General features: G+C 32.6%; 1 protein-coding gene across 3 annotated transcripts in view; it reads right to left on the minus strand.

Moving 5' to 3' along the window:
* The window catches only part of KDM5A (lysine demethylase 5A), a 103,305-nt gene that overhangs the window by 45,478 nt on the left and 32,530 nt on the right, over positions 1-25,297 (minus strand). For all 3 annotated transcript variants that reach the window (XM_031939491.1, XM_031939489.1, XM_031939490.1), the window contains 7 exons: positions 21,364-21,545; positions 20,520-20,682; positions 19,323-19,442; positions 15,410-15,604; positions 10,012-10,193; positions 8,996-9,120; positions 6,850-7,000 (listed from right to left, as the gene is read on the minus strand). In XM_031939491.1, coding sequence (XP_031795351.1) covers positions 6,850-7,000; positions 8,996-9,120; positions 10,012-10,193; positions 15,410-15,604; positions 19,323-19,442; positions 20,520-20,682; positions 21,364-21,545 — 1,118 coding nt within the window. The remainder of the gene's footprint in view (positions 1-6,849; positions 7,001-8,995; positions 9,121-10,011; positions 10,194-15,409; positions 15,605-19,322; positions 19,443-20,519; positions 20,683-21,363; positions 21,546-25,297) is intronic.

Raw genomic sequence — 25,297 nt, forward strand, 5'->3', positions numbered from 1 at the left:
TTTCTTCCCCATTACAACGTGAGCTCCTTGACGTTTTTATCTTTCTTTGTATACTCTGCACTTAGCACAGTACCTGGCACATAGTAAGTACTTTTTAATTAACCTCTCTTCATCTTCATCAGAGACATGGTGTGGATGTTAATCAATAAACTATGAGTGATTCCCATGTTCTGTGCTGGATCTCCTCTTTTGTCTCTATATTCTTTGTTGGTAACCTCATTCATTCCACTAGCTTTCGTTACAATCTCCATGCAGAAGATTCCCAATGGTCTATATCAAAACTGTCTTTCTCAAGATTCAATTCCATGTCAGCACCAATTGCCTGTTGGACAACTCAAACACGATGTCATCAAGGTATCTTAAATTCAACATATCTAAAATTTCCATTTTTCTGTCAAAACCACTACCCTTCCAGTCTGTAGAGACTACAAGTATTACCCATACTTTGTGAATGAAGAACTTGAGATACAGGTATTAATGTTACTTATTACCCTTATTTATAAAAGCCCCTTAGCAGTTGCTCAATATTCTCTTCTCAAAGCTCTATTAACTACATTATTATTGATCTAAATGCTTAACAGCTATTCCATACCTTCCTTTTTCATTGCCCCAACTCCCATGCTCTCCCATCACCTCCAGAATAAAATATAAAATTCTTTGATGGGTATTCAAAGCCCTTCAGGCAGCTAATGGTACAACAAACAACACTGGGCCTGGAGTCAGGAAGAAAAATTCAAATCCAGTCCCAAGTTCTTACTAATTGTGTGATCCTGGATAATTCACTTTCATTTAATCTCTCTTTACCTCAATTCCAATTGTAAAACGAGGATAATAGTCTTTTACTACCTCACAGCATTGCTGCCAGGATCAAATGAGATAGATAACATTTGTAAAAAGTGCTTATTAGCACACTGACTCGCACACACCCTATAGATGTTTTTTACTTTCCCCTTCTACAACTTCATAATCTGACTCCCTCCTATCTTTTCAGTCAGTATATACCTTACTCCCTGTCCTACATACTCTGAGATCCAATTAACACTGCGCTCCTTGTAGTTCTGAGCTAGAGTCTGGCTCCTGACTCTGCATTTTTATTGGCCACTTTTCATGAACTCTCCTTCCTCATTTCTATCTCATGGCTTTCCTGGCGCCTTTTAAATCCCAGCAGAAATCCCACTTTCTACAAGAAGCCTTTCTGATCCCCCTCAATTACAATGTCCTTCTTCTGTTTATTACCTCAAACTTATCCTGTTCTTAGCTTGTTTATACATAATTGTTTGCATGTTGTCTCCTGTTACACTGTGAGTCCCTTGTAAGATAGGGCTTTCTTTTGTGTGCTAAACAGTGTCTGACACATAGTAGACACTTAAATCCTTGTTGACTATCCATAGATATAATGTGGTAACTAGCTTGTTTAAATTAGGACAACACATCTATAACTCTCCCTCAGTTAAATCCTTCTAAGATTCAGGTCTTTGTTACTTATCTTATATTCATGGGCCTACCTTCCTTCCTGTCATCTGGCTCACAAAGTGAGTAAACCTTAAAATTCTCCTGAACTTTTTCAATTCCATTGTAAATTTTTTTTTTAACTTTAGCTTTTTATTTACAAGACATATGCATAGGTAATTTTTCAGCATTGATCCTTGCAAAACCTTCTGTTCCAGTTTTCCCCCTCCTTCCCTCTACCCCCTCCCCTAGATGGCAGGTAGACCAATACATGGTAAATGTTAAATACAATATATGTATACATATCATAAACTTTTTTTAAACCAATTTGGAAAGGAATACAAATAAATCTGTTCATAAGAGAAGGGGAAATTCAAACTCCTCGTAACAAATAAGGGGGGAAAATCACATATTATACATGTGTCTATCTGACTACAACACTTTTTTTTGCTTTTTTCTCAATACACTTTTCTTAGGATATACATTTTTAAAATTAGTTTTGTCATTTAGTTTTAGTTCAATGCTGACAAATACAAGTATTCAAACATATAAACCAAATAAAAATTAAAAACTAAATTACTACAAATTGTGTCCATAAACTTTATTTACTAAATAACTCAAAACAAAGAATGTGCAGCATAACTTGAGGCAGTGAAGGAAGAAAAATCAGTGATTTCATTATTGAAACCAACTTCTGGCCTGAAAACTAACTTCTTTTTCCTTTCTATCCTTATCAATCAATAAGAATTTATTAAAGTCCTAATATATGTCAGTTGATGAGTATGAAATGGAATCTAAGAGTTATTTTATTTCATATTTCTCTGAGAATTTGGAACATTTGTTATAGTATATGCTGCTACTTGGGTTTTTTCCCCAAGAATAAATCAACTATTTATTAGGTAACTATGTGCAAGGTACTATGCAAGGCACTGGAAATATAAATACAATGAAGGAAATAACTTTCTTGTTTTTACTAACTGCAAAATGTCTCTTATACACTAATAATGCATGTGTGTCAAAATCTAATAAATGTTGGATATAAATTTTTATCAGAAATAGCTAAAGTGCAAATATTTTCTTAACAATGTTCCCTTCTGAATAGAGTACTGTGTTGTGATAAAGATTTTATTTTATCTAGTTGCCTCAGTCCTTTGAATTAACAATTGGATATATCTCATCTTTACAATTATGAAAAATATTTCTATTAGATCCTTTAACTTATAATTTAAAAAAACATATTTTGTTCAAGACACTATTTGGAATTTATTGTGGCAAATGGTATTTCAAGTTGGTCTACTGCCAATTTACCAAAACATTATTTTTTTCAATAGTTTTGTAGACTGATAATTTTTTAATCTAATCTTGAACACAAGCACTATGTTAGAATATCTAAACCAAAGCTTCTTAAATTTTAGGTTAATGTTGGAGTTGCAAAATTATGATTTATTATCAGTAAATATTGATTTATATGCCAATATCCTCAGAGTCACATAAAAATTTCTCAGGTGTAAAAGAATTGCAAATGAAAAAATTTTTAAGAAGCCCTGAACTATTAAACTAATCTATTTTTCATTTTTTTATTCTGGTACTAGATTATTTTGAAAATTTCTACTTTATAGAATAGTCTGAAATCTAGCAATTTAATAACCCTTTTCCTCCTTTTTCTTTTTCATAATTTCCCTTGTTAGTCTTGACCTTTTCTTTCATGAATTTTGTAATTTATACACATTCCTTTTACTACTTATTAGAAGCAAAGAAAATTAAATTATATGAAACTAAATCGTTAAATTAATTTTGTTAGTATTACTACTGAGCTACATTAACTAAATCTAACCAAATACACTGAATTTTTCCCAATAATGACAGGGAAAAGGCAAGACTGCACAGTCTAAGTTAATATCATCTGACACAACTCTGGAAATCCTAACTGTAACAATAAGTTAAGAGAAAGAAATAGAAAAAACAAAACAAAACACTAAAGTACTTCTTGAATGTCCTTTTTTTATTCTAAAGCATTTTTAATATTCAAATGAGCACATAAACAACACACACATATTCAAACACACACAGATACCCTCTTTCACACACATACATATACACACTTTAGCTATAACCTGTGCTTTCACTCAAATAAAACTTCTTGAGAATAAACTTTACTTCTATTAGTATAAACTAGCCATTCCTACAATTTTCACTCTTAAAACACTGTTTAGAAGGAATAAAACTTTAGGTGATTCGACCAAAATCATATCTAGCATATGTCAGAGAAGGGATGCAAAAATACAGGCCATAGGGACTTCAAAGCCAACACTCTATCCACTATACTGAGTAATTATATATATGATTTTCAAATATATCAAGTAAGTGTGTTTGGCAGATTAATTTCCAGATATTTAATAAATCTTTATGTTAAATAGTATTTCTCTTAATTTGGGAGCAATGGGGGGAAGAGATTCAATACTGGCAATTGTTTTCTTTTATATCTCCTTACTCTGAAAAAGTTATTTATTTCAATTTTTTAAAAAACCCTCTTGAATTTTCTAAATAAAGCATACTTTCCACACAGATAATTTAGCATTGTTTTTAATCAATGCTTAGTTCTTTAATTTACTCCTCTTGCCTTATTAAAAGTAGAATTTCTAAAACTTACATAAACTGATGCAAAGTGAAGTGAGTAGAACCAAGAGAACATTGTACACAGCAACAAGATGATCAACTGTAATGGACTTGGCTCTTTTCAACAGTGAGGTAATTCAAGGCAATTCCAATAGGCTTGGCATGGAAAGTATCATCTGTAAGCAGAGTACAAGCTATGGAGGCTGAATGTTGTTCAAAACATTATTTTCATCTTTTTTTGTTTTTGTTGTATGTGTGCTTGGTTTGGGGGGCTTGGGTTTTTTTGGGGGGGGTTTTGTTTGTTTGTTTAACCTATATTGGATTGCTTATTATCTTGGGAAAAGGGGGAGAAAGAAAAAATTAGAACACAAGATTTTGCAAAGATGAATGTTGAAAACTTTTTGCATATACTTGAAAAAATAACAAAAACATAAAACTAGCATTTCTAGAATTAACATTTATTAAGGACCTAATATGTTCTAGTTTTTGTGGTAGGGATACAAAGACAAAATTGGAACAGAACTTGCCCTCAGAGCATTATAATCTATCAAATAATATTAATGAGAACAGGGAGATTTGTATGAAAGATTCTAAGATTTCTGCTGGCTACTGGATTCAAAAATATTATGTACTGTTTTAAGAAAAACCTATTTCAATTACTATGCTTATGTTTTTGACTATTTTTAACATAAATAGGTTTGTCTATTTTTCCATATCTAGTGCTGTTTTCATATAATTATTAACTATAACTAAAATAATAAAAATCATGATTACTGATAAAAGTAATTATGTTTATTTCCCTAATAATTGAACCATCCATGCAAACTTTGAATAAATCTAATTTGACCAAAAAGAATAATTAGCTTACAAATTGCTGTGATTTTTATTAATAAATAAAGTTATTTTTCTCTTTCTTTTTCCCCCTACTTTGGTGACAAAACCATATTTATCCCTCAGAACAAAGTGACATCTGTATCTTTTTTTTTTTTTAAATTTATTTAGACTAACATGGAAGTCTTTTGCATGAGTCCACATGTACAACTGATAGCAAACTACAAACTGCTCACTTCATTTTGAGAAGGAGAGAACAAAGGGGGAAGAAAAAAATTTGAAACGTGTATTTCAAAAAGAATGTTAAAACTGTACATGTAATTGGGGGGAAAACAATATTAATTTTTAAAATTAAAAAATAAAAAGAAATTAACTTTATTTAACATAAGAACAATTTGTTCTTTAAATGCCTACTAGAATTCATCTAGTCCCTATGGGATTTTTTTTCTTCATACAAGGCTGTTCATTAATGATCCATTTAATTTTTCTTCCTAAAACTGGTTTATTTAGGTTATGTATTTTTTGTTTTTCCATCTAAAGAGATTGGGGAACTATTTATATTTTAATAGATGGACATTTATATTCTCAATTTTGCTAGAATCTAATTATACACACACATATACAACCATAAAGACACACTCACACACACACAAATGTCTATAATAATTTTCTTTGCTTTTTTTTTTTCCATTCACTGTACCTTCCTCCTTGTCTGACATTCAATCTGACATTAATCTTGTTTGATAACTGACATCTTAGAGATTAAGACATTTACGTAAGTGACTTAGGTGATTAAATTACTAGGTAAGCATCAGTTTTTCTATATTATTTGAAATATTTCTAATCTGACATTCAACTTTTTCCCAGGTGGATTTTTTGTGTTTATAGTATCTGATCCTTAACCTCAATTATTTTGGGTAATTTCTTTTGTGATTTCTAAAAATATGTTCAGATTCCCTCAATCCACTTTGTTCCAATAATTTAGTGACTTAAATTCTCCCTCCTATTCACTGCATAATTTTTGCTTATAAAGTTATCAAGTCTTCCAGATTAGTAGACCTTTGATTTGGTTTCTTTAAAGTATTATTGATGCCTTTTGTTCTTAGATTGCAGTCACTTCTACAAAGGTCACTAACATATACACACACTGCCAATGAGCCTTTTCTTATGACAAAGTTAAGGAAAACCATGTATCCATAATCTGCTCTACATATTGTAAAGTGGGTACATTCCCTCAACTGGCAGAACATTTCCATTTATCATAAATTCTTTTTTTAAAATGTCCACAGTCTTGTCTTGAAATTTTTCAAGTTTTAAAAAATCTGATAACAACTAGATCTTCTCCTTTTACTAACATTCTTTTAAATTGATAATAATTCCTTCTTTGGTTACCTTAAAGAATTTGTTATCCAATTTGAACATCTTGTACAAGGTTCTAGATTTATTTTTTGGAACACTATTGATGTTACTCTGCAACCTTCCCTCTTTTCAAACATATTCTTTTCTGATTATTTTAATCCATAATATTTATTTACTGAGTTTTCTTTCTTGTTCTTTCTGTTTACTTTTCCTTCTCAAGTTCTGAAAAGCTACCATGTTTGAGGCTCTTTGGTTATGTTTATGAGGGTGTTCACCACTACTCTTGAAGAGGGCATAAAGACACAAGGTTATTTTATGACTTCTCATTTTGCCAATTTCTTGGCCAGGCTCTACATGTATATGTACATGATGAGTATCCAACAGGAGGAAAATCTAGAAAATCAGAATTTTGGAACTTCAGAAATTGAAAAATCTGGAAGAGTTTAAAAAAGCCAAGCAATGGTAAAGGTTCAAGTTCAATGAACATAAAAGCAAAGTGCTGAAGAACTTATTGTGATAAACAGAGCACAAGATGAAAAAAACTATTAAATTATTGAGAAGATAATAAATTAACCAATCACTGTTCACTCTTACCTGTGTTTTTGTTTTTTGCTCAAAAGTAACTGAGCCACTGAAGCACATGTCTCTGCTTCTTTCACAGCATCCCTGAGTTTTCTAAAAAGATCATTCTCTGGATACTTCCTATCTTCAGCATCTTCCAACATCACTCTCAATTCAATCACATCTGCAACATCAACAAGAAGCTATCCAATCAGAAAAGGGAAATAATAAATGTTGGAGGGGATGTGATGAAAAGTGGAGCATTAATGCACTGTTGGTGGAGCTGTGAACTTATCCAACCATTCTGGAAAGCAATTTGGAACTAACTATACCCAAATTGTGCATATCCTTTGATTCAGCAATACCATTACTAAGTCTGCATCCCAAAGAGATTTCTTTTTTTAAAGGGAAAAGGACCTATCTGTATAAAATTATTTATAGCAGCTCTTTTTATGGTAGCAAAGAATTAGAAATTGAGAGGATGACATCAACTGAGGAATGGCTAAACAAATTATGGTTATATGATTGTAATGGAATACCTATTGTGCTATAAAAAATGATGAACAGGTGGATTTCGGCAAAAACCTGGAAAAACACACAAAGTGATACAAAGCAAAATGAACAGAATCAGGAGAACACTACATAGAAATCGCAATATCGTACAATAATAATACAATATATGAATGATTTAGCTATTGTCAGCAAAACAATGATCCAAGATAATTCCAAAGGATTCATAAAGAAAAGTGCTATGCACATCCAGAGAAATAATTGATGGGAATCTGAATACAGATTAAGGAATACTATTTTTCACTTTTTTGGTTTTTGTTTTCTTTTCAGGTCTGTCTTCTTTCACAAGATAAATGTGGAATTCCTATACCAAATTGCTTACCACTTTTGGGGAAGGAGGGAATTTGGAACTCACAATTTAAAAAAAATGAATGCAAAAAAATTGTCTTTATGTATAATTGTCAAAAAAAATAGTATTTTGAAAAATGCAATGCAAATACTCTGAAATCAGCTTTAAAAGCAATTTCAGAATCTTTAAATTCTGAAATTTTAAAGCCCCTGTTCTATTCAGTCTTTTAGTAACAAGTTTGAGCTGTGAAAATTTTAACAATCTAATAAAAATAATTCCTTATATGCTTATTCTTCTATGCCACAGTTTCTTCCATGTGAAGGGAACTTCTTTTCCAATCTGCCTTCTTTACCAGTATATTGAGAACAATCCTTACCCAAAGAGAGTCTTATGTCTAATGCAAATCACTGATTCAAAGTCAACATTCTTTACCTGAGGTCCAAGAATTTGTTTTTTAGAATAGTGTTATAATTTTGTTTCAAAACTTCCTTTTAACATGTTTTAAAAATATCTTAAAACATTGTTTTGACAACAATACTACATGATGATCAATTCTGATGGACATGGCTCTCTTCAACAATGAGATGAACCAAACCAGTTCCATTTTTTCAATAATGAATAGAACAACCAGCTATACCCAGCAAAAGAACTCTGGGAAATAAGTGTGAACCACTACACAGCATTTCCAATCCCTCTGTTTTTGTCCGCCTGCATTTTTGATATCCTGCACAGGTTAATTGTACACTATTTCAAAGTCTGATTCCTCTTGTGCAACAAAATAACTGTATGAATATGTATACCTATATTGTATTTAACATACACTTTAACATATTTAACATGTATTGGTCTACCTGCCATCTGGGGGAGGGGGTGGAGGGAAGGAGCAGAAAAATTGGAACAAAAGGTTTTGCAATTGTCAATGCTGAAAAATTACCCATGCATATTATATCTTGTAAATAAAAAGCTTTAAAAAAACAAAACAACAACAACAAAAAAAAAACATTGTTTTAAGAGGCAGGCCAAAGGCTTCACTAATCTGTCAAAGCAAACCATGACATAAAGATTAAAGATGTCAATTTTTTCTTCTAGATATCCAATTCCCACAGAGGCCATTTCATTCTTAGCCCATTTGTCACAAACTTCAAAAAGGTTCAAAGTTCTCTTGGTGGGCTGGGAGAGTTTTTAAAAGAGAAAAAACAAGAATCTCACCCCACCAATTGTGTCTTTACAAAAATGATTTTGCATAAAATAACCAATGTATAAGTCCTCTAATAAGAAAATAATTATTCTTGTATTGCCCAAACTAGAAAGAAATCTAACCTTTCTTGTGGTTGAGGCTGGCAGACAATGCCTCTGTAACTCGACTGACCCAAGTGTCATAGGACTGTGCTCTGACCTTAACACCATACAAAAGAGAAGGAAGGTCTTCCAATGGATACCGGTACCTGGGCATAAGACATAATAGCAAAAACTTCAAAAATTCTAACAAATTGGAGGAAATTATTAAGTCACATGAATATAACCAGTCTTAAAAAACATACAAGAGGCAAAGGAATGGCAACCTGGTCTAGATGAATACCACAAGGAGAGGAAGAAACATAATAAATACTAAATTAAATGAAGTCAAATTTTAGCTTTCAAGATCAAAACAAAATTTATGGGAAGAGTAAAACAGGAGAAACTGATGAAAAGATACAATTCTATTTTTTAGAAATTTAACAATCATTAAACACTAAGGATAAGAGAGTTTTATATATATGTAAAAGAGAGCTTCTATACATGGGTCTCCATTTTTTTTTAGCCAAGTTTGCAGCTTTCTAGCTAGAATTTCAGTTTTCTAGTTATTTTTGTATGTTTCCAGTTGGTCTGACAATTTGATAATAATCATAACAATAAGTGGAATAATAACTAGCATTCACAGAATATTTAAATTTGACAATTATATTACAAATATCACCTCATTTGATCTTCTCAAAAACCTTGTGAAACAGAGTCCCACTTTACAAATGAAGAAATTGAGGTAGATAGAAGATAGCAAGTAAGTATCTGAGGACAAATTTAACTCGGGTCTTCCTGACTCCAGATCTACCAGTCTATTATCCCACCAAGCTATCCCTAGCTAGGTTTCTAATGCTCTCATTAAGTGCCCTTCCATTTTAAAATATTTACAGCTACGTTTTTAGCTTTCTACCTGGATTTTCAGTTTTTCAGACTATCTTACAGCTTCAAAAGTTTATTTCCATCATTTTAGCTACATTTGCAGATTCCTAGCTAGAGTGATTTTACTATATAAGAAAATGGCAGAGAACTTAAAAGAAGATGGTTCATTTTCATACCTAAGACACTTCTTCTGCATGGGACAAGGGCACAAGTCAGCAGGATGGTAGAGACAAACAAGCCGATCAGGGTTACAAGAACAAGTAAGAGCAGAGAGAAAGCATGTAGTTCTGCAAGCTGAACATTGTCGTTCATCATCAGGAACAAGTTCAAACACCTCTTCTTCAGATAAGAGTACACCCTGAAATAGAATTTTTTTCAATAAAAAAATTTTTAAAAGAAAAAAAATACCTACTGATTATTTTCTAGTCAGTAGTACAATCATGGAAGGTGTACTTTCCTTTAATAGCAGACCAAAGAAACACATAAGCCATTATATGCTTAAATAATATAAGAAAGTATTAGGTCCCATATATGTATAACATCATTCAATAATGAGAAGTTATTTTCAGTCTTTAAGAGTTTAAAATCTGAACAATTAACCTTGAGATATACACGAAGAAAGAAATAATGTGATCCCTTTCTTATTTGGGATAGAAATTGTAGCATGGAAGAAAGTATGGTATTCACACTTGATTTCTTAGGTGTCAGAGAAAGCTTAATTTAACAAGGGAGGGAGTCTGTAGAGATGAATAAGCACACAAAAAAAAAGGCTAATAGGATCACAGACAATAAAGTAGAGGAGTTGTAAATTTACATGTTTAATTTATTATATATTTAAAAGAACAGCAAGCTCTCAAAGAGAATGAAGCACAACTAAGAAAACAACTCACATAGTAACTATAACAATGTAAATGGAAAAAACAATGATATACTAAAAAAAAAAAAAATGAATGTGACAAAATTATAAAAATCAAGCATGACATGAAGGAAGAGATGAGAAAATAGCTCAAACCATAGCTTTTGTGGAGGTAATATGTGCACAGGTTACATATTGTACACTGTCAGACTTTTTCAATGTTCAATTAGTTGTGGGGCTTTTCTCTCTTTAAAAAATACTTTTTGTTATAGGAAATGGATCTCTGGAAGGAGATGGGGAAGTGATGGGGGCGGGGAGAAATACTGGAAATAACTATGATGAGAAAGCATCAATACAAACATATATCTGGAATCAAGTTATCATCTTAGATCTTGCTTGGATAGTATATATTTTACCCATAATTTTTTTTATATTGCAAATATTCCACAAAAAGATAATGCCACAAACTGATATTCTAACATCACTACAGCTTTACAATAACAAAGCTATTGATCAAAATTATGAAAAATGTACTGAACTGAAATGCTCAGCCTTGCCCTAGGTGAAGGACAGAAGGAAGAAGACAAAATTATAACATACAATCCCTGTACTTTATAAAAGCATACAATTTATTTCAGAAGATGAGTAGTTTGACACAATACTGAACAATATAACATAGTACACAATAACATTCCATCTATCTTCTAGTAACCTCAGTTAAACAATAAAATTTCAGAAATAAGGGAAAATTTTTTTTGAATAACTGAAGATAGAAGATAGAAGTCTTAGGGCTTCACTCAAAGGGTATGGATTTTATTTACATAAAAATTTAAGTTACTTATAAGTAGCCATAAGGACACCAAAAACAAAGAAAAAAACATTATCACCACAATATAATGATTGATTTTATGATCCTCATCAATTTATGATGGGGGATCAAATTATCAAAAAATTATCATATCAAATTATGATTGGGAAGGGGAAATCTATGATCTCATGGACACAGAGAATTCCCAATGAAGGAACTCCCTCTTCCAATGCATGCTGGCACCTGTTTTGTGACTTAAAGTCTTTTCAGACTTCTCCAGGGCACCAAGAGTTTAAGTGATTTGTCAAGGGTCATAAAAGAAGGTTAATAGAGAAAGTATTGTCAAGGGCAGGATTTTTCTGGCTCTGCAAGTGCCAGAGCCAGCATTACTTTCTGCTTTCTTCGTATACCCAGTGCTTAGCACAGAACCTGGCACTTAACAAACATGACTGTTTTTACTAATTACTGCTAACCTCAAGGTTGGCTCTCAATCCAGTACATGCTCTGTTTTAATGAGCAGGGAAATACAAAAGAAATTGGCCTTGCTCTTCCCTCAAATCTAGCTCATTTTATAAAAGCCAAGTGAGGGAGAAAACCATTGTTATTTTCAGTATATGCCTACATACATAATTTTTTTCAGAAGATCTCTTTTAAGAATTCTGACACTGACTCACACAGTAAGAATGCATTTTAGAAATATTTCAAATAATATAAAAAAACTTATGCTTACATAGTAATTTAATCACCTAAGTCACTTAAGTAAATGTCTTAATCTCTAAGATGTGAGTTATCAAACAAGATTAATGCTAAACGTTACGGCTTAGACCACAAGGAAAACAGAAGTACAAAGAACAAAAAATAAAGCTGAAATGAATATATTGGGAAGACTTTATAGGTGGGCCTTAGATGGATTTAAGACACAAATGTAGGACAAGAAGATGAAGGGGGAATTCCAGATGAAGAGAACAATATGGGGGGAAAGAGGGTGGGTGACAGAGCAGATGAGGAAATAGCAGAGAGACTGGGTTAATAAGTAACAATATAGAGACTGGTACACCAAGGCATTAAAAAAAAAAAAAATCAAGCAAGAATTTTAGACTTAATATGCTAGAAAATAGGAAACAAAGTACTTGAGCAGAGTTATAACATCCGAAAGCTGTCTGCTTTCTGATATGGACAACATAGATTGAAGAAACCTTCAAGTCATAGAATCTAACAATAAACTTTTATGGCAATTTCAAGTTAAAAAGCATAAAGCACAGAATTAGGTCAGTGACAATGAATGGGGAAAAGGGGTGAACATGAAAAACATTTCAAAAGAAAAAGTGACAGCTTAAATTAACGAGGGAGGGAGTCTATGGAGATAAGTAAACCAAAAAAAAAAAAAAAAGGCTAATAGGAATCACAGAAAATAAAGTAGAGGAGTTATAATTTATTATATATTTTAAAAGAAAAGCAAGTTCCGTATAATATAGATTCAGATTTTATGTGCAATCCTCTCACACTTACAGCATACATGGAAATGCTTGTTTTGCTTGCTTTTTAGGTTCAGAGTTTTAAGCAATAAAAGAAACTATGTATATGAAGTTAAAGACATGGATGACTCAAAAATGGCACCAATAATTTCATCTAAAACAGTCAGTACAAAATAGCATAGTTGAAAGAAAAGGTTTCAAAGTTAGGAAGTGTGGCTGTTTGTGAGACATGGTGAAAGATTAGGATACAAGAGCTGAAAACCCTAAAAAGCAAACTAACATCAAAGTCCATGGCCCTGTCAGATGGTTCAACATCAGAAACTGATATAATTTTATTAAATCACATTAGAAAAGAGGCATTTCTTTTTGTAGTGGCTAAAAACTGGAAACTGAATGGATGTCCATCAGTTGGAGAATGGCTGAATAAACTGGTATATGAATATTATGGAATATTACTGTTCTGTAAGAAATGACCAACAGGATGATTTCAGAAAGGCCTGGAGAGACTTACACGAACTGATGCTGAGTGAAATGAGCAGGATCAGGAGATCATTATATACTTCAACAACAATACTATATGATGACCAGTTCTGATGGACCAGGCCATCCTCAGCAACGAGATCAACCAAATCATTTCCAATGGAGCAGTAATGAACTGAACCAGCTATGCCCAGAAAAAGAACTCTGGGAGATGACTAAAAACCATTACATTTAATTCCCAATCCCTATATTTATGCACACCTGCATTTTTGATTTCCTTCACAAGCTAATTGTACAATATTTCAGAGTCTGATTCTTTTTGTACAGCAAAATAACGTTTTGGTCATGTATACTTATTGTGTATCTAATTTATATTTTAATATATTTAACATCTACTGGTCATCCTGCCATCTAGGGGAGGGGGTGGGGGGTGGGGGGTAAGAGGTAAAAAATTGGAACAAGAGGTTTGGCAATTGTTAATGCTGTAAAGTTACCCATGCATATATCCTGTAAATAAAAGGCTATTAAATAAAAAAATAATAATAAAAAAAAAAAGAAAAGAGGCATTAACATCTGTCATTTTACCTTAAGACTGCAAAAGTTTTCCATATGACTTGCATCTGAAATCTTCAACATGTGATTATCTCCCCCAATTAGAAAGTGAGCCCCTTAAGAGTAGGAAATGTTTTACTTTTCTATTTTTACTGTGTAGACAGAAAGTACTTCATAAATGCTTTTGTTATTCATACAAAAAATAAATAGCATACTACTGTGCCATAAGAAATGACAAATGGGACTTCAAAGAAACAGGGGAAGCACTAGATAAACTGATGCAGAGTGAAGTACAAGCATGACCAAGAGAAAATTGTATACTACCCACATTGAAAAGACAAACAATTGTGAAATACTTAAGAACTCAGATTGATACAATTATCAAAAGGATTCTAGGGGACTAATGATGAAGACGAAACTCATTTTAACAAGAGAAGTGAAGGACTGATGGATTAAAGAAATAGAATGAGCCATACATTTATGGATGTGTTCAATGTGTGAATTAGTCTTGCTGAATAATGCATGTTAGTTAACAAGGTTTTATTTTTCTTTTTTTTTTTTTTTTTGATGGAGTAAAGGGGAACATTAAGAAAATAAATGCATATAGTTCAGAAAAGATAAATGCTAAAAAAAAAGGAGATCAGATTTAGCAACAGAGCATTGGCAACTTTAAAGAAAATAATTTCAACTGAGTGACAAGCTAGGTTACAAAGGGTTGAGAAATCATTTAAAAAAAAAAAATCACTGAATCTCATAGAAAGTCACCCTGATGATTCCACTCAGAAATTCAGAAATGAGGGTAACATTAAAAAAAAAAAAAAAGATATCAACAAAACCACTTTTAAATCGTAAGCAAAGCTGAGAAGCAAATACAACAAATATTTCCTAGAAGTTTAGTTGTTGAAAGTAGAAAAGATAAAGAACAACAGTATCTACAAAGAGCTTTTTAAGAATAAGGCAGATTTGGGCATATTTATAAGCAGTAGAAAAGAAATCAGGAAACAGGGAGAGAGTCAGGACAATCTACAAGACAGAAGGGGATGGTACGACAGATAAAGTGACTGGTATTGCCAAGAAGTGCTATCTAATATCTGAGACTGGAGTAAAAGAAAGAATGGGAAAAGATATCAAAGAGTTTCTGGATTTAGAGAAAGGGGGAAGGGAAGAGCATGATGTTTACAACAATCTCTTCTATTTTCTCAGTAAAGTAGATGAGTTTATTAGCTGTGAAGGGGGTTGCATGGGAGATTTGATGAAACAAGTTTGAAACACCTGCTGCAATGAGCTCAACTAATTAGATACTGAATCAATTAAGCTTCTGAAATGAGCTATGTTGAAACCTTAAGCTGTACAGATTCTTCTTGTAGCATATTTCTTACACAAGTAATACTGAGCTTACTCACCATTTGTACAACAGACTCCCTCAGTCGTGTCTCCTCTTCAGTCATAAGGGTCATTTCTTTGCAGACCATAGCAGCAAGCCCTACATCAAGGCACTCTGGATCTGCAGCCATCTTGAAGATAAGTTCCTCATGTGAGAACACACAGTGACGCCTTAGTCGTCGATAATGATTCACACACTGACGTCCAATAGGCAGCTGAAGCCATGAAAGGATACCCAAATCGAATTACTTGTCTACGTTACATTCTATAATGCAGAATAATAATAATAATAATAACTGGCATTTATATAGCACTTTAAAGTTTTCAAAGTTTTACATATAGCACTTCATTTGAGCTTTATAAGCAGGCAGGTATTATAAACATTATTATTTATTGGGCTTAGACCTGAGATTTCTTTGAATATGGTATTATGCCATTGCAAACCAGCATTTATTCTTCCACCTATAGTCATAGAGTGAGTATCTTGGGGCACTCAGAGGTTGAGTGACTTGCCCAGGTCTACAAATCAGTATTATATCAGAGTTGAGACTTAAAACTATGTAACTTCATTGTTATTGGGCTGGCTCTCCTTCTAGTAAACTGCAATGTTTCAACATATAATTATCCCCAATTTTAACATGAGGAAACTAAAGATAATAGAATTTAAATGATTTAAATAGTCACACAGTATTAGGTGATATTTGAATTTACGCCTCTCCTCATGCCAAGTCCAACCTGGTGACAGTATAATGCCACCCAACAGATCCTAAGTACATATTCTATATTTTAAAAAGATAAGTATACATCAATCTGTAATATTCAGGACCCCAAGATAAATGCTATTTTAAAAGGACTATTTAAAAAATCAAGCAAAAATTTTTACATTTAACAATGCCTTTTTTGCAAAAGTATTTTTTAAAATTTTTTGCAAAGGATTGTTTTCTTTCAAATAGACCGCCTAACCTTAATTTAATTCCGAAACACTAAAATTATGACAGAAAATATTTTTTCCTAACAATGTAATACACAGATACAGATGCATTCTTAGAGGTGAATTATAAATTTAGCATACCAGCAACTTCCCTTTCTAGCAGATTATACTAGCCAAGCCATACATCTTTAAAAAAAAAAAAAAAGTCAATCCAACATGTGGGCAGGTCAGTTGACAAAATTTTATCTGAATAAATTTTAGGAAGTTTTATTTTCATCTTGTTTAGAAATTAGAATGCAAAAGAAAAATATGTAAGTGGATCTTTAGGAAATTGAAAGATTAGAATGGTCTTCTACTTTGAAGTAATCAAAGGACAGCAGGTCAATCAATATGTTAAACCCATTCCCCTGATGTCAAATTAATTATCATCTAAAAATAGAGCAAAGTTCAAGCTAAAGGCAGAATATTTAGAAGACACAGCTAAGCATAAACCCAGTATGTCTTAAGAAGTAACTAAAATCAGCAGATCATATTAGGTCACTGAGTTTATCATTTGGTATTTTAAAAATTAATTACTATCTTGAAACTTTTTTCAATTTGATTTTTTTTAATGAGAATTAATAGTATAATCCGGATTCAGTTGTTTATAAACAATTAAGATTGTTCAGAATTTTAGAGAGATACAACTGAGTTCAGTCAAGGAAAAACTGCTAATGGGAACTTTTTTTAATGAATATTTTTTGTGAAAATTACAAAAACATAAAAATTATTGTTTGGGTCTCCTATTAATGAATGAAAAACAGTCAAGTTAACAGTCTTAAGTCACTGGTTTCAAAACTTTCCCACACTTATCCTTTATGGGAAGTAGCACTGCCCAGTAAGACAACACTAAATTTGGGAGTTAAACCTAAGATAAGAGTTAACATTTTACCAGGGATTGTCCAACCTTGGACAATTACCAAATTCCAACAGTTCTCAAGAAAAAAACTAGCATGTTGCTTTATCCAATTATAATAAAAAAAAAAAAAAGATTATCTATGTGAAAACATTCTATAAAAGAAAAGAATGATATCAATTTCTCCAGTAGAAATACTCTACCTGGGACATAATAATGAAGTAGTTATAGACAATGTCTATAAAACATCCAAGAAAATCATTTTAATTAATTTATGGTCACACAATTGTTCTAAAAAAACTGGAATCAATAGTTAATATATGGTTTGTATCAATTATTAATTGTATATGATATTAATATATATAATTATGTTTAAATTCATTAACATTATATTATGTAAATTAATATAATATTAAACTCTTGAGCTGGGGAAAAAACAGGACTTGAATTTTCTGCCACTTTATAATTACTTTTTAGAAAGAACAAAATGGGAAAAACGACTAATGAAAAAAAGTTAAGAAAATCAAGCATTAGAGATCAACAAACTTGGATGATAGTCCCTTTCAGAAAGCTTTTCGGATTTCAATTGTCAGACTGCAGCAACACTTGCCTACACCAAAAGGCAATTTGTTCTGTTCTATCTCCTTTACAAGTTTAAGGTTTCAAGTTAAGTCCTAATTAGAGTTCTTTCTTCATTAGGCCTTTTCTGCTCTACTTCAGTGATTTCACTGCCACCAAGTATGTGGGAGTTATCAAATTCAAAGACAGCTAATGATAAAGCTACACTAGAAATGTATAGCCATGATTAAAGGAGTAACCAAAATCAAAGTAAAACAAAGGTAAAACTGTAAAAGTGGTGGCTGTCACAATCATATTGTGCAAGAATCTTCTGAAAGACTATATCCTAAGACCTGCAATCTCATGTTCACTTGATGTAACATAATTATAACTATTATCCCCTGAAGATAGCAGTGTCCCTAGTATTCACTAGTAGCACCATTTACATTACATACATAAGTTATTTTCATCATACTACCTATGTACCCATAGAAATTTCAATGCTGTTATTACTCTTTGGCTTTAAAATCATTCTCAACTGAAAAAGATATTACTTGTATCTTTTTATATATATATAAGGGAAGAGGACAGGGATTACTTGATTCTACATTACTAAGAAGAAAATAAAGTCAGATCCTCTTTAAAAAATCACATTGTCAGAAATTTAGCTGTTGTTGTTGTAAGACACTTTCATCATTGTTATTCTGCAATTAAAAGCAACATTCTGCACTTAAAAGCATCATTTCCAAAATCTGGGTAGTATAAACCCTAAATTTAGTCTATAATCCCATTTTTAGTAGGAACGACAAAATGACAGATGAAAATAGCAATGGTCCTTTTTTAAAATATGGTTTGATAACTAAAACTTTCATCATAAAATGACCAACCTACTGGTGTAAGCCAGTGGTTCTTTTACTGTGGTAACGTTTTTCCCACTTGGTAAAACATTTGAGAATTTATATGCTAGTAGTGTAACTTTTCAGCAACTTTTCAACTAGTTGCCTTCACAACATATCTGAAGCATCAGAATAGAACTTTGACTTTAAATTTTTTAATAATTTACACAATAATTTTGTCTTAAGTATTTTTCAATGTATACTGAAAATGTTTTCTCTTGACAGAGCTCATTTGAATATATGGCTTATATTCAAAAAGTGGTCTACCTTTGGACCAATATAAGTACTGTTAAATTAATACTCCAATTAACACCTGAACATTTAGTCATCTCCCTGATACCAAAAATTTGCAAAAGCTTAGAGACAACAATGGTCAAATACAAGAAGTTTAAAGAAACCACTTCTAAAAGCAAGGTAGTATGACAGAGATTGCTTTTTTAAAATCATAAAATTAATCAAGAATAAATAAGGGATGAATTAAAAACAATTAACGGTAAATAAACCAAATGAAGAATGTGACAGAAACTCAAACTGACCTCTCCATTCCAATTTATGAACCCTATCCACTGCCTAACTAAAAACATAGTGACTAAGCTATATATATCACAGACTTGTTAGCAGATAAAACAACAGCTATTAGCAATAGAACCAACCCAGTCAGCAGTGCAGAAGTTCACAGCTTCAGCAAAATTGTAGCCCTGGTTAAATCCAGAGTGATAGGCACGAGGAAATGTCACCACAAACTCTCCTGCACACTGATTGGTCCTGAATACCTGAATGCAAATTAGAGAAAGAAATATAAAAAAGGAGGGAGGGGGAGGGGAATGGAATAGGGGAGAAAGATTTTTTTTTTTAATCAGACAGCTATTTTAGAAATATTTTTTTCAAACTAGAAACAGCAAGTACCCTATTACAGTTGCATTTAAAAAAAAAAATTAGGGTTTTTAGAAATATCTAGGAGCTTTTCCTTCATGGGGAAAAACTCTTCCTAGTAACACCAAAATTACTAAATAACAAAATCAGTTAAAGGATTCCAAAATAATAGATTCTCAATGTACCAAATGTTTCCTATATCTTCAAAACAGTATAATGGCTAAGTTGACACTTGAGGGAATTTTCCCTCCATTCATTCTATGGAGTACAATGGGAAAATAAAAAGTTTTTTCTGAGACATATGGCCACTTTTGGAGAGTTAACCAGACCCCAATCTTTGATATGTGGTCATCCCAAGACCAGTTATTTTGTCATTGGGTCAGCTTTGTTTAAAAATATTTAAATTTGCCCTTCAAAAGTTCCCAGAATAAAATCCTTAGTCAAGAGACAAGCAGAACCATTAAAGTTTCTTAACCTGGCCATTTTGTTTCTTAGTCAAGTGAAGTTGGCATCTGTGTCTAACCAATTTGTTAAAATAGTGCTTTATAAGATACTTATGTAAGTTTTAGAAAACATCTTAACATTAAAATATTGAATAAAAGTGTTTGGATGTAATATATTTATTTTATTACGTCACCTGGTTAAATGATTACAAATCCCCATATGAAATTCAATTTTCACAAGCATAAGGATTAGCCATTGCCATTTAAAACACTTGGATTTTATTTAAAAATGGCTTTTGAACAAACAAAAGTAAAATAAATTACAAGGCTGAATTAACATAGAATGTGAAATATTCTAATGAAAACAAAAGGGTTATTCTTCAGAATATTCCATTTAAAATAGGATTTGTGAAGTACAGTATGATTTGTTTTTCAAAATACCCCTTTTAACTAACCCACAGAATAGCCTATTTTGACTCATATCAAAATGTGAAATAACTTCAAATACTAAAAAAAAAACACAAAAAGACTCACAGGTACACCATGCTCCATTAGTACATTGGGGTTCATAATAGTGACTAACTGATGTAGGAGATCAGGTTGGGACTCAAACAATTCAGGGGCCAGCTCTCTCATAACTTCTTCCAGTTGTTCTGCAGCATGAGATGGGACACCATACCATGTCTTTGGCTCCCCCCTAGGAAAAAATTAGCTCTTAAACAGGATAGAACAAGTGCTGCCTGAAGATAAAATCACAAAGCCAATCCCAATCAAAATGGACATCACTACATCACTACATACTCAAGTTTTCTGAAGGCAAAATGTCGTCTTTCATGGATTAACCCACTTATTTGGATTTAATTTACCCACATGGCTAAAGGCTAACCATTATTAGAACACAAGGTTTGCAAAGGTCAATGTTGAAAAATTATCCTTGCATATGTTTTGAAAATTAAAAACTTCAATTAAAAAAAAAAAGAGGCTAACCATTCAGGTAAGTTATTCAGTAATATATATTAAGCCAGAATGAGCTAAAAAGACATATAAGATTCAACCAGAACCTATTGGCCACGTTACCATTTGGTCCAAAAACTTTTGCCTGTACTTCTTACATAGGTTGGAAATGAAAGGGACCTGGAATGTTGTTGCTTACAATAAAAGGAAAGGAGCTTAGCAGGAAGTAGCCTTCAATGATATTTCCAATTTCTTTCAAAATCAAATTTTCATTTTGGGTAGAAAATATTTTTAGATAGATCTACTCAATAAATCACTTAATAAATTAATCTGCCCCTTACCCCAGAATGACTTCTATTAAGTATACACATTCAGAAGCAATCTGTACTGATAAAGTACAAGGGTCATTAAAGGATACTCGTACCAGTGCAGATAATTGATGGAGTAACTCCAGTGATCCTCAATATGCCAGCAAAATGAAGAGAAGCACATGCCCACATAGAGCCAGGGCACCTTCATACCAGAAATATCCACATTGATGTGTGCAAGGACAGACTGTTCCAGCACAGGCATGTTATTCAGGTTCCAGCCAGAAAGGGCATACTCCTGTCAAAATAAAAAGTGTGAGACATGGCTTAGAGATGAGTGAGATCACTAAGACTGTATTATGAGGCATCATGCCTTCCTTCTATGGCTGGATTCCATTATATGGAATCTCACTCTCCCCCAATCACCAAGTGTCCAAAACACAATCTGTTTGAACCTCATCTCAATTCTCTGTCATCTTTGGTTAAGCTTGAAGCACAAATGCGAGGCTTTTAAATTCTTTGTTCCCCCCTCCCCACCCTTAAAAATCAACTTAGCAAGTAATATTTTTTGATGATCCCAATGTTATGTGTATAAGTTAACACTATGATGGATATTTTAGGGAATCTGATGAATTTTAAGCTATAAGTCTCTCCTCTCAAGAAGCTTATAATCTAACTGGAGACAAGACCCACATATATGAAAATAATCAAAAAAGAAAAGGTAAGATAGTTCAGTGCTAAAAAAAAAAAAAGGGCCAAACAGTAGTAATCCACATCAGGAGTAATCACTGTGGGTTCTGGTGATCACAGAAACAAGATTTGTAAGAGACAAAGTTGGGACTAGATTTGAAGGATAGGGAGGCCTTTCAGGCAAGAAAAAAATAGCACAAGCAAAATCACTGAAGGAGGAATGTTTAAGCAGGATTCCAGAGACACTTGAGTAGAGAAATTTGGCTGGAATAATGGATTGATCTGAAGGAACTGTAAAAAATTGAGGCTGAAAAAAACGGTTTTAAGCCATACTGTTGCAGGTTTGAAATAACAAAATTAATTTAGACTTTTTGATCAATATAATGCAATAGGATACTATTCAGGGTTTGTGAGGAAAAGGACTATCTGCAAGCAATGTTTTCAGACAAGCAATATATAGCATAGATCACAGAAAGCAAAGATTAGAAACAGGGTGATTAAGGTTAATTGTACATTATTTCAAAGTCCGATTCTTTTTGTATAGTAAAATAACTATATGGACATGTATATATATCTATTGTATTTAATATATACTTTAACATATTTAACATGTATTGGTCAACCTGCCATCTGGGGGACGGGGTGGTGGGAAGGAGGGGAAAAATTGGAACAAAAGGTTTTGCAATTGTCAATGCTGAAAAATTATCCATGCATATATCTTGTAAATAAAAAGCTATTAAAAAAAAAAAAAGAAAGAAAAAAGAAACAGGGTGACTACAGTAATGTCCAAAAGCTTTAAAAACTAATTGGTCCCTAAACCTATCATCTAGATGATTTTCACATCCTTTTTTTTTCTTTTTTTTTTTAATTCAGGATTGAATAACATGACAAATTGTAAAATATCTAGCTGATAAGCAGGTCAAGAACTGCTTTGGATTTTGGACTTTCAAAATGACACTGAGTTTAAGAGGAGAAATTCATGTTTGATTTTAGTCTCAAGACAGCTAATATTAAAAACAGGTCTTCAATATCAACGTTTCTACTATATAATGTCTGGTTAAGAAATTAATCCTCAAATAATTTTAGCTAGATGGTAGGGGGAAAGGCACAATGCCAGTCACAGACAGAACAATCGTCCTGAATCAAAGAAGACACAAAGCAGGGCTGCTACCATTCATTTTTTCCCTGTTCTCAGCCAAGGAGAACACTCTGAGTCAAAAATGACAGGCAAAAATATAGCTAATAGGTAGCTTAATTTTAAAATAAGTAGAATACTGATTCGTTACTATTCATTCATTTCCATTATGTCCAACTTTTTGTAACCCATTTGGGATTTTCTTGGCCAAGATATAATAATTGTCATTTCCTTCTACAGCTCATTTTACAGGTGAGGAACTGAGGCAGAGTTAAGTAAATTGCCCAGGGTCACACAGTTTCAAGTGTCTAAGGCCAAATTTGACTTCTGGCCTGGTATTTGGTACACTCCACCATCCAGCTGCCCAATAAGATAATAATTACAGCATACTTAGAAAAGTTCAAATCACCTAAGTCAAAAGAACCACATCTAAATCTATGGACATGGCATTAACTCTGAATTATCATGGAGGATAGGACAACTATACCACAAGGAAAATCTCCACACTTCTAAAGGAAAGAAAACGGAATCTACAAACTATAGGCCAGTGAACTTGACTTCAAATTCTGGCAAAACATAGACGAGGTTACTAAATGGCTACTTGATGAACATCTAGAAAAGTAGTGATCTCAAAAACCAATGGAATTTCATCAGGATGTCACATGGCAACATTTTAAAAAAACTTTCAATAAGACATTTACATTTAAAAAGAAACAAAAACCCATTTGTTGACTGTGGAAATAAAAATTTTAAAGAATTCTTCTAGAGAATAACTGGCAATGTGCAAATATAAAGCATAAAAGTAACCATACCATATGACCCAATAATTTCAATGCTGGGATTTTACCTTTAAAATACCTTTAAAAAATACCTAGAAATAAAAATTTAATTTAAAATTAAAAAAGTCTTAAAAAAGTGAAAATAATACCAAAAAAAAAAAAAAAAATCTCTTTCAAGTCAACTGCAACAATAATTTAAGGCCAAACAAAAATAAAATACCCCAAAATAGGATAACCTACATTGCCGTATGTTGATATAATGTAATACTACCATACAATTAAGATCAATAATTGATGATGAATACAAAGAAACTAAAAAGATCTTTATGGAATAAGGCTAAGCAGAAAAAGGAGAACAGAGTACATTCTAGCTTTTGTGGGAGAAGAAACAAAAGAAGAGAGAAGCGGACTTGAACTAAAGATGGAGAAAGAAATTGTGTAGATAATTTGAAGGAGAATGGCCTTGTGAAGGTAGAAATTAAATTTGAGTAAGGACGAATTGAAGAAAATTTGAAGGGAGAATGATTTTTAAGACCAGAACATACTTTCTACTCAGAGAAAAAGTTAATGGAGAAAACATAAAAAAAGACTGAGCTGTGAGGACCTGAAAAGAAAGAAAGATTCAAGAAGGCCCCAAGGGAAGAAAAAAAAGATTAGTTGGGGGGAAAAAAAGGGCTGTGGAGCAAAGTAGTGGGCAAAACAAATCAGTAGACCTGGACTAGTTAAGAGTGAGCTGGTAGGGGGAGCTACATGGCACAGTGGATAGAATACCAGCCCTGAAGTAGGAGGACCTAAGTTCAAATCTGGTCTCAGACACTTATCACTTCCTAGCTATGTGACCCTAGGCAAGTCACTTAACCCCAACTGCCTTAACCAAAAAGAAAAAAGAAAAAGAGTGAGCTGGTAATAAACTATGGTGTGGCAATGGAGCTGCTGAAATGAATAGAAGAAACTGGGTATAACTTCCAAGATCTTTACAAGGTATTAACACTCACAAGAAGTTTGGTTTGTTTTAAATCTCAATTAGTACCAAGAACAAGAAAAATTATGCGGTGACTTGCAGAGTGAGGGATATTTGTATTTTTGCCATGGCCAAATAACTGTCTGTTCCAAAAGCAGCTGATCTTCCTTCAAGATAAAAAGGCACCTGTACTCAAGGAAAACCTTTTTTCCATTCAGGTTTTAGGTACAACTACTCTAATGAAAATGAAAGCAGAGCCTCAGCAGGAATCCTCAGGGAGGAAGGGAATTATCAGAAGCTGCAGAATGTAAAATTATTCCACAAAAAAGAAAGAGAAGAAAAAGAATGAGGTTATTTCTGAAGCAACATGAAGGATGTGAGGTTCTTACTGAAAAAGAGGAAGCTAAGGGAACTGAATGGGCTGAGTAGCGGCAGAACTGTCAGATGCGGTCAGAGGAAAAGGGTTACTGATCCCCACCTGAGGC

Source organism: Sarcophilus harrisii, chromosome 5 (assembly GCF_902635505.1).
Source record: "Sarcophilus harrisii chromosome 5, mSarHar1.11, whole genome shotgun sequence".
NCBI lineage: Eukaryota > Metazoa > Chordata > Mammalia > Dasyuromorphia > Dasyuridae > Sarcophilus > Sarcophilus harrisii.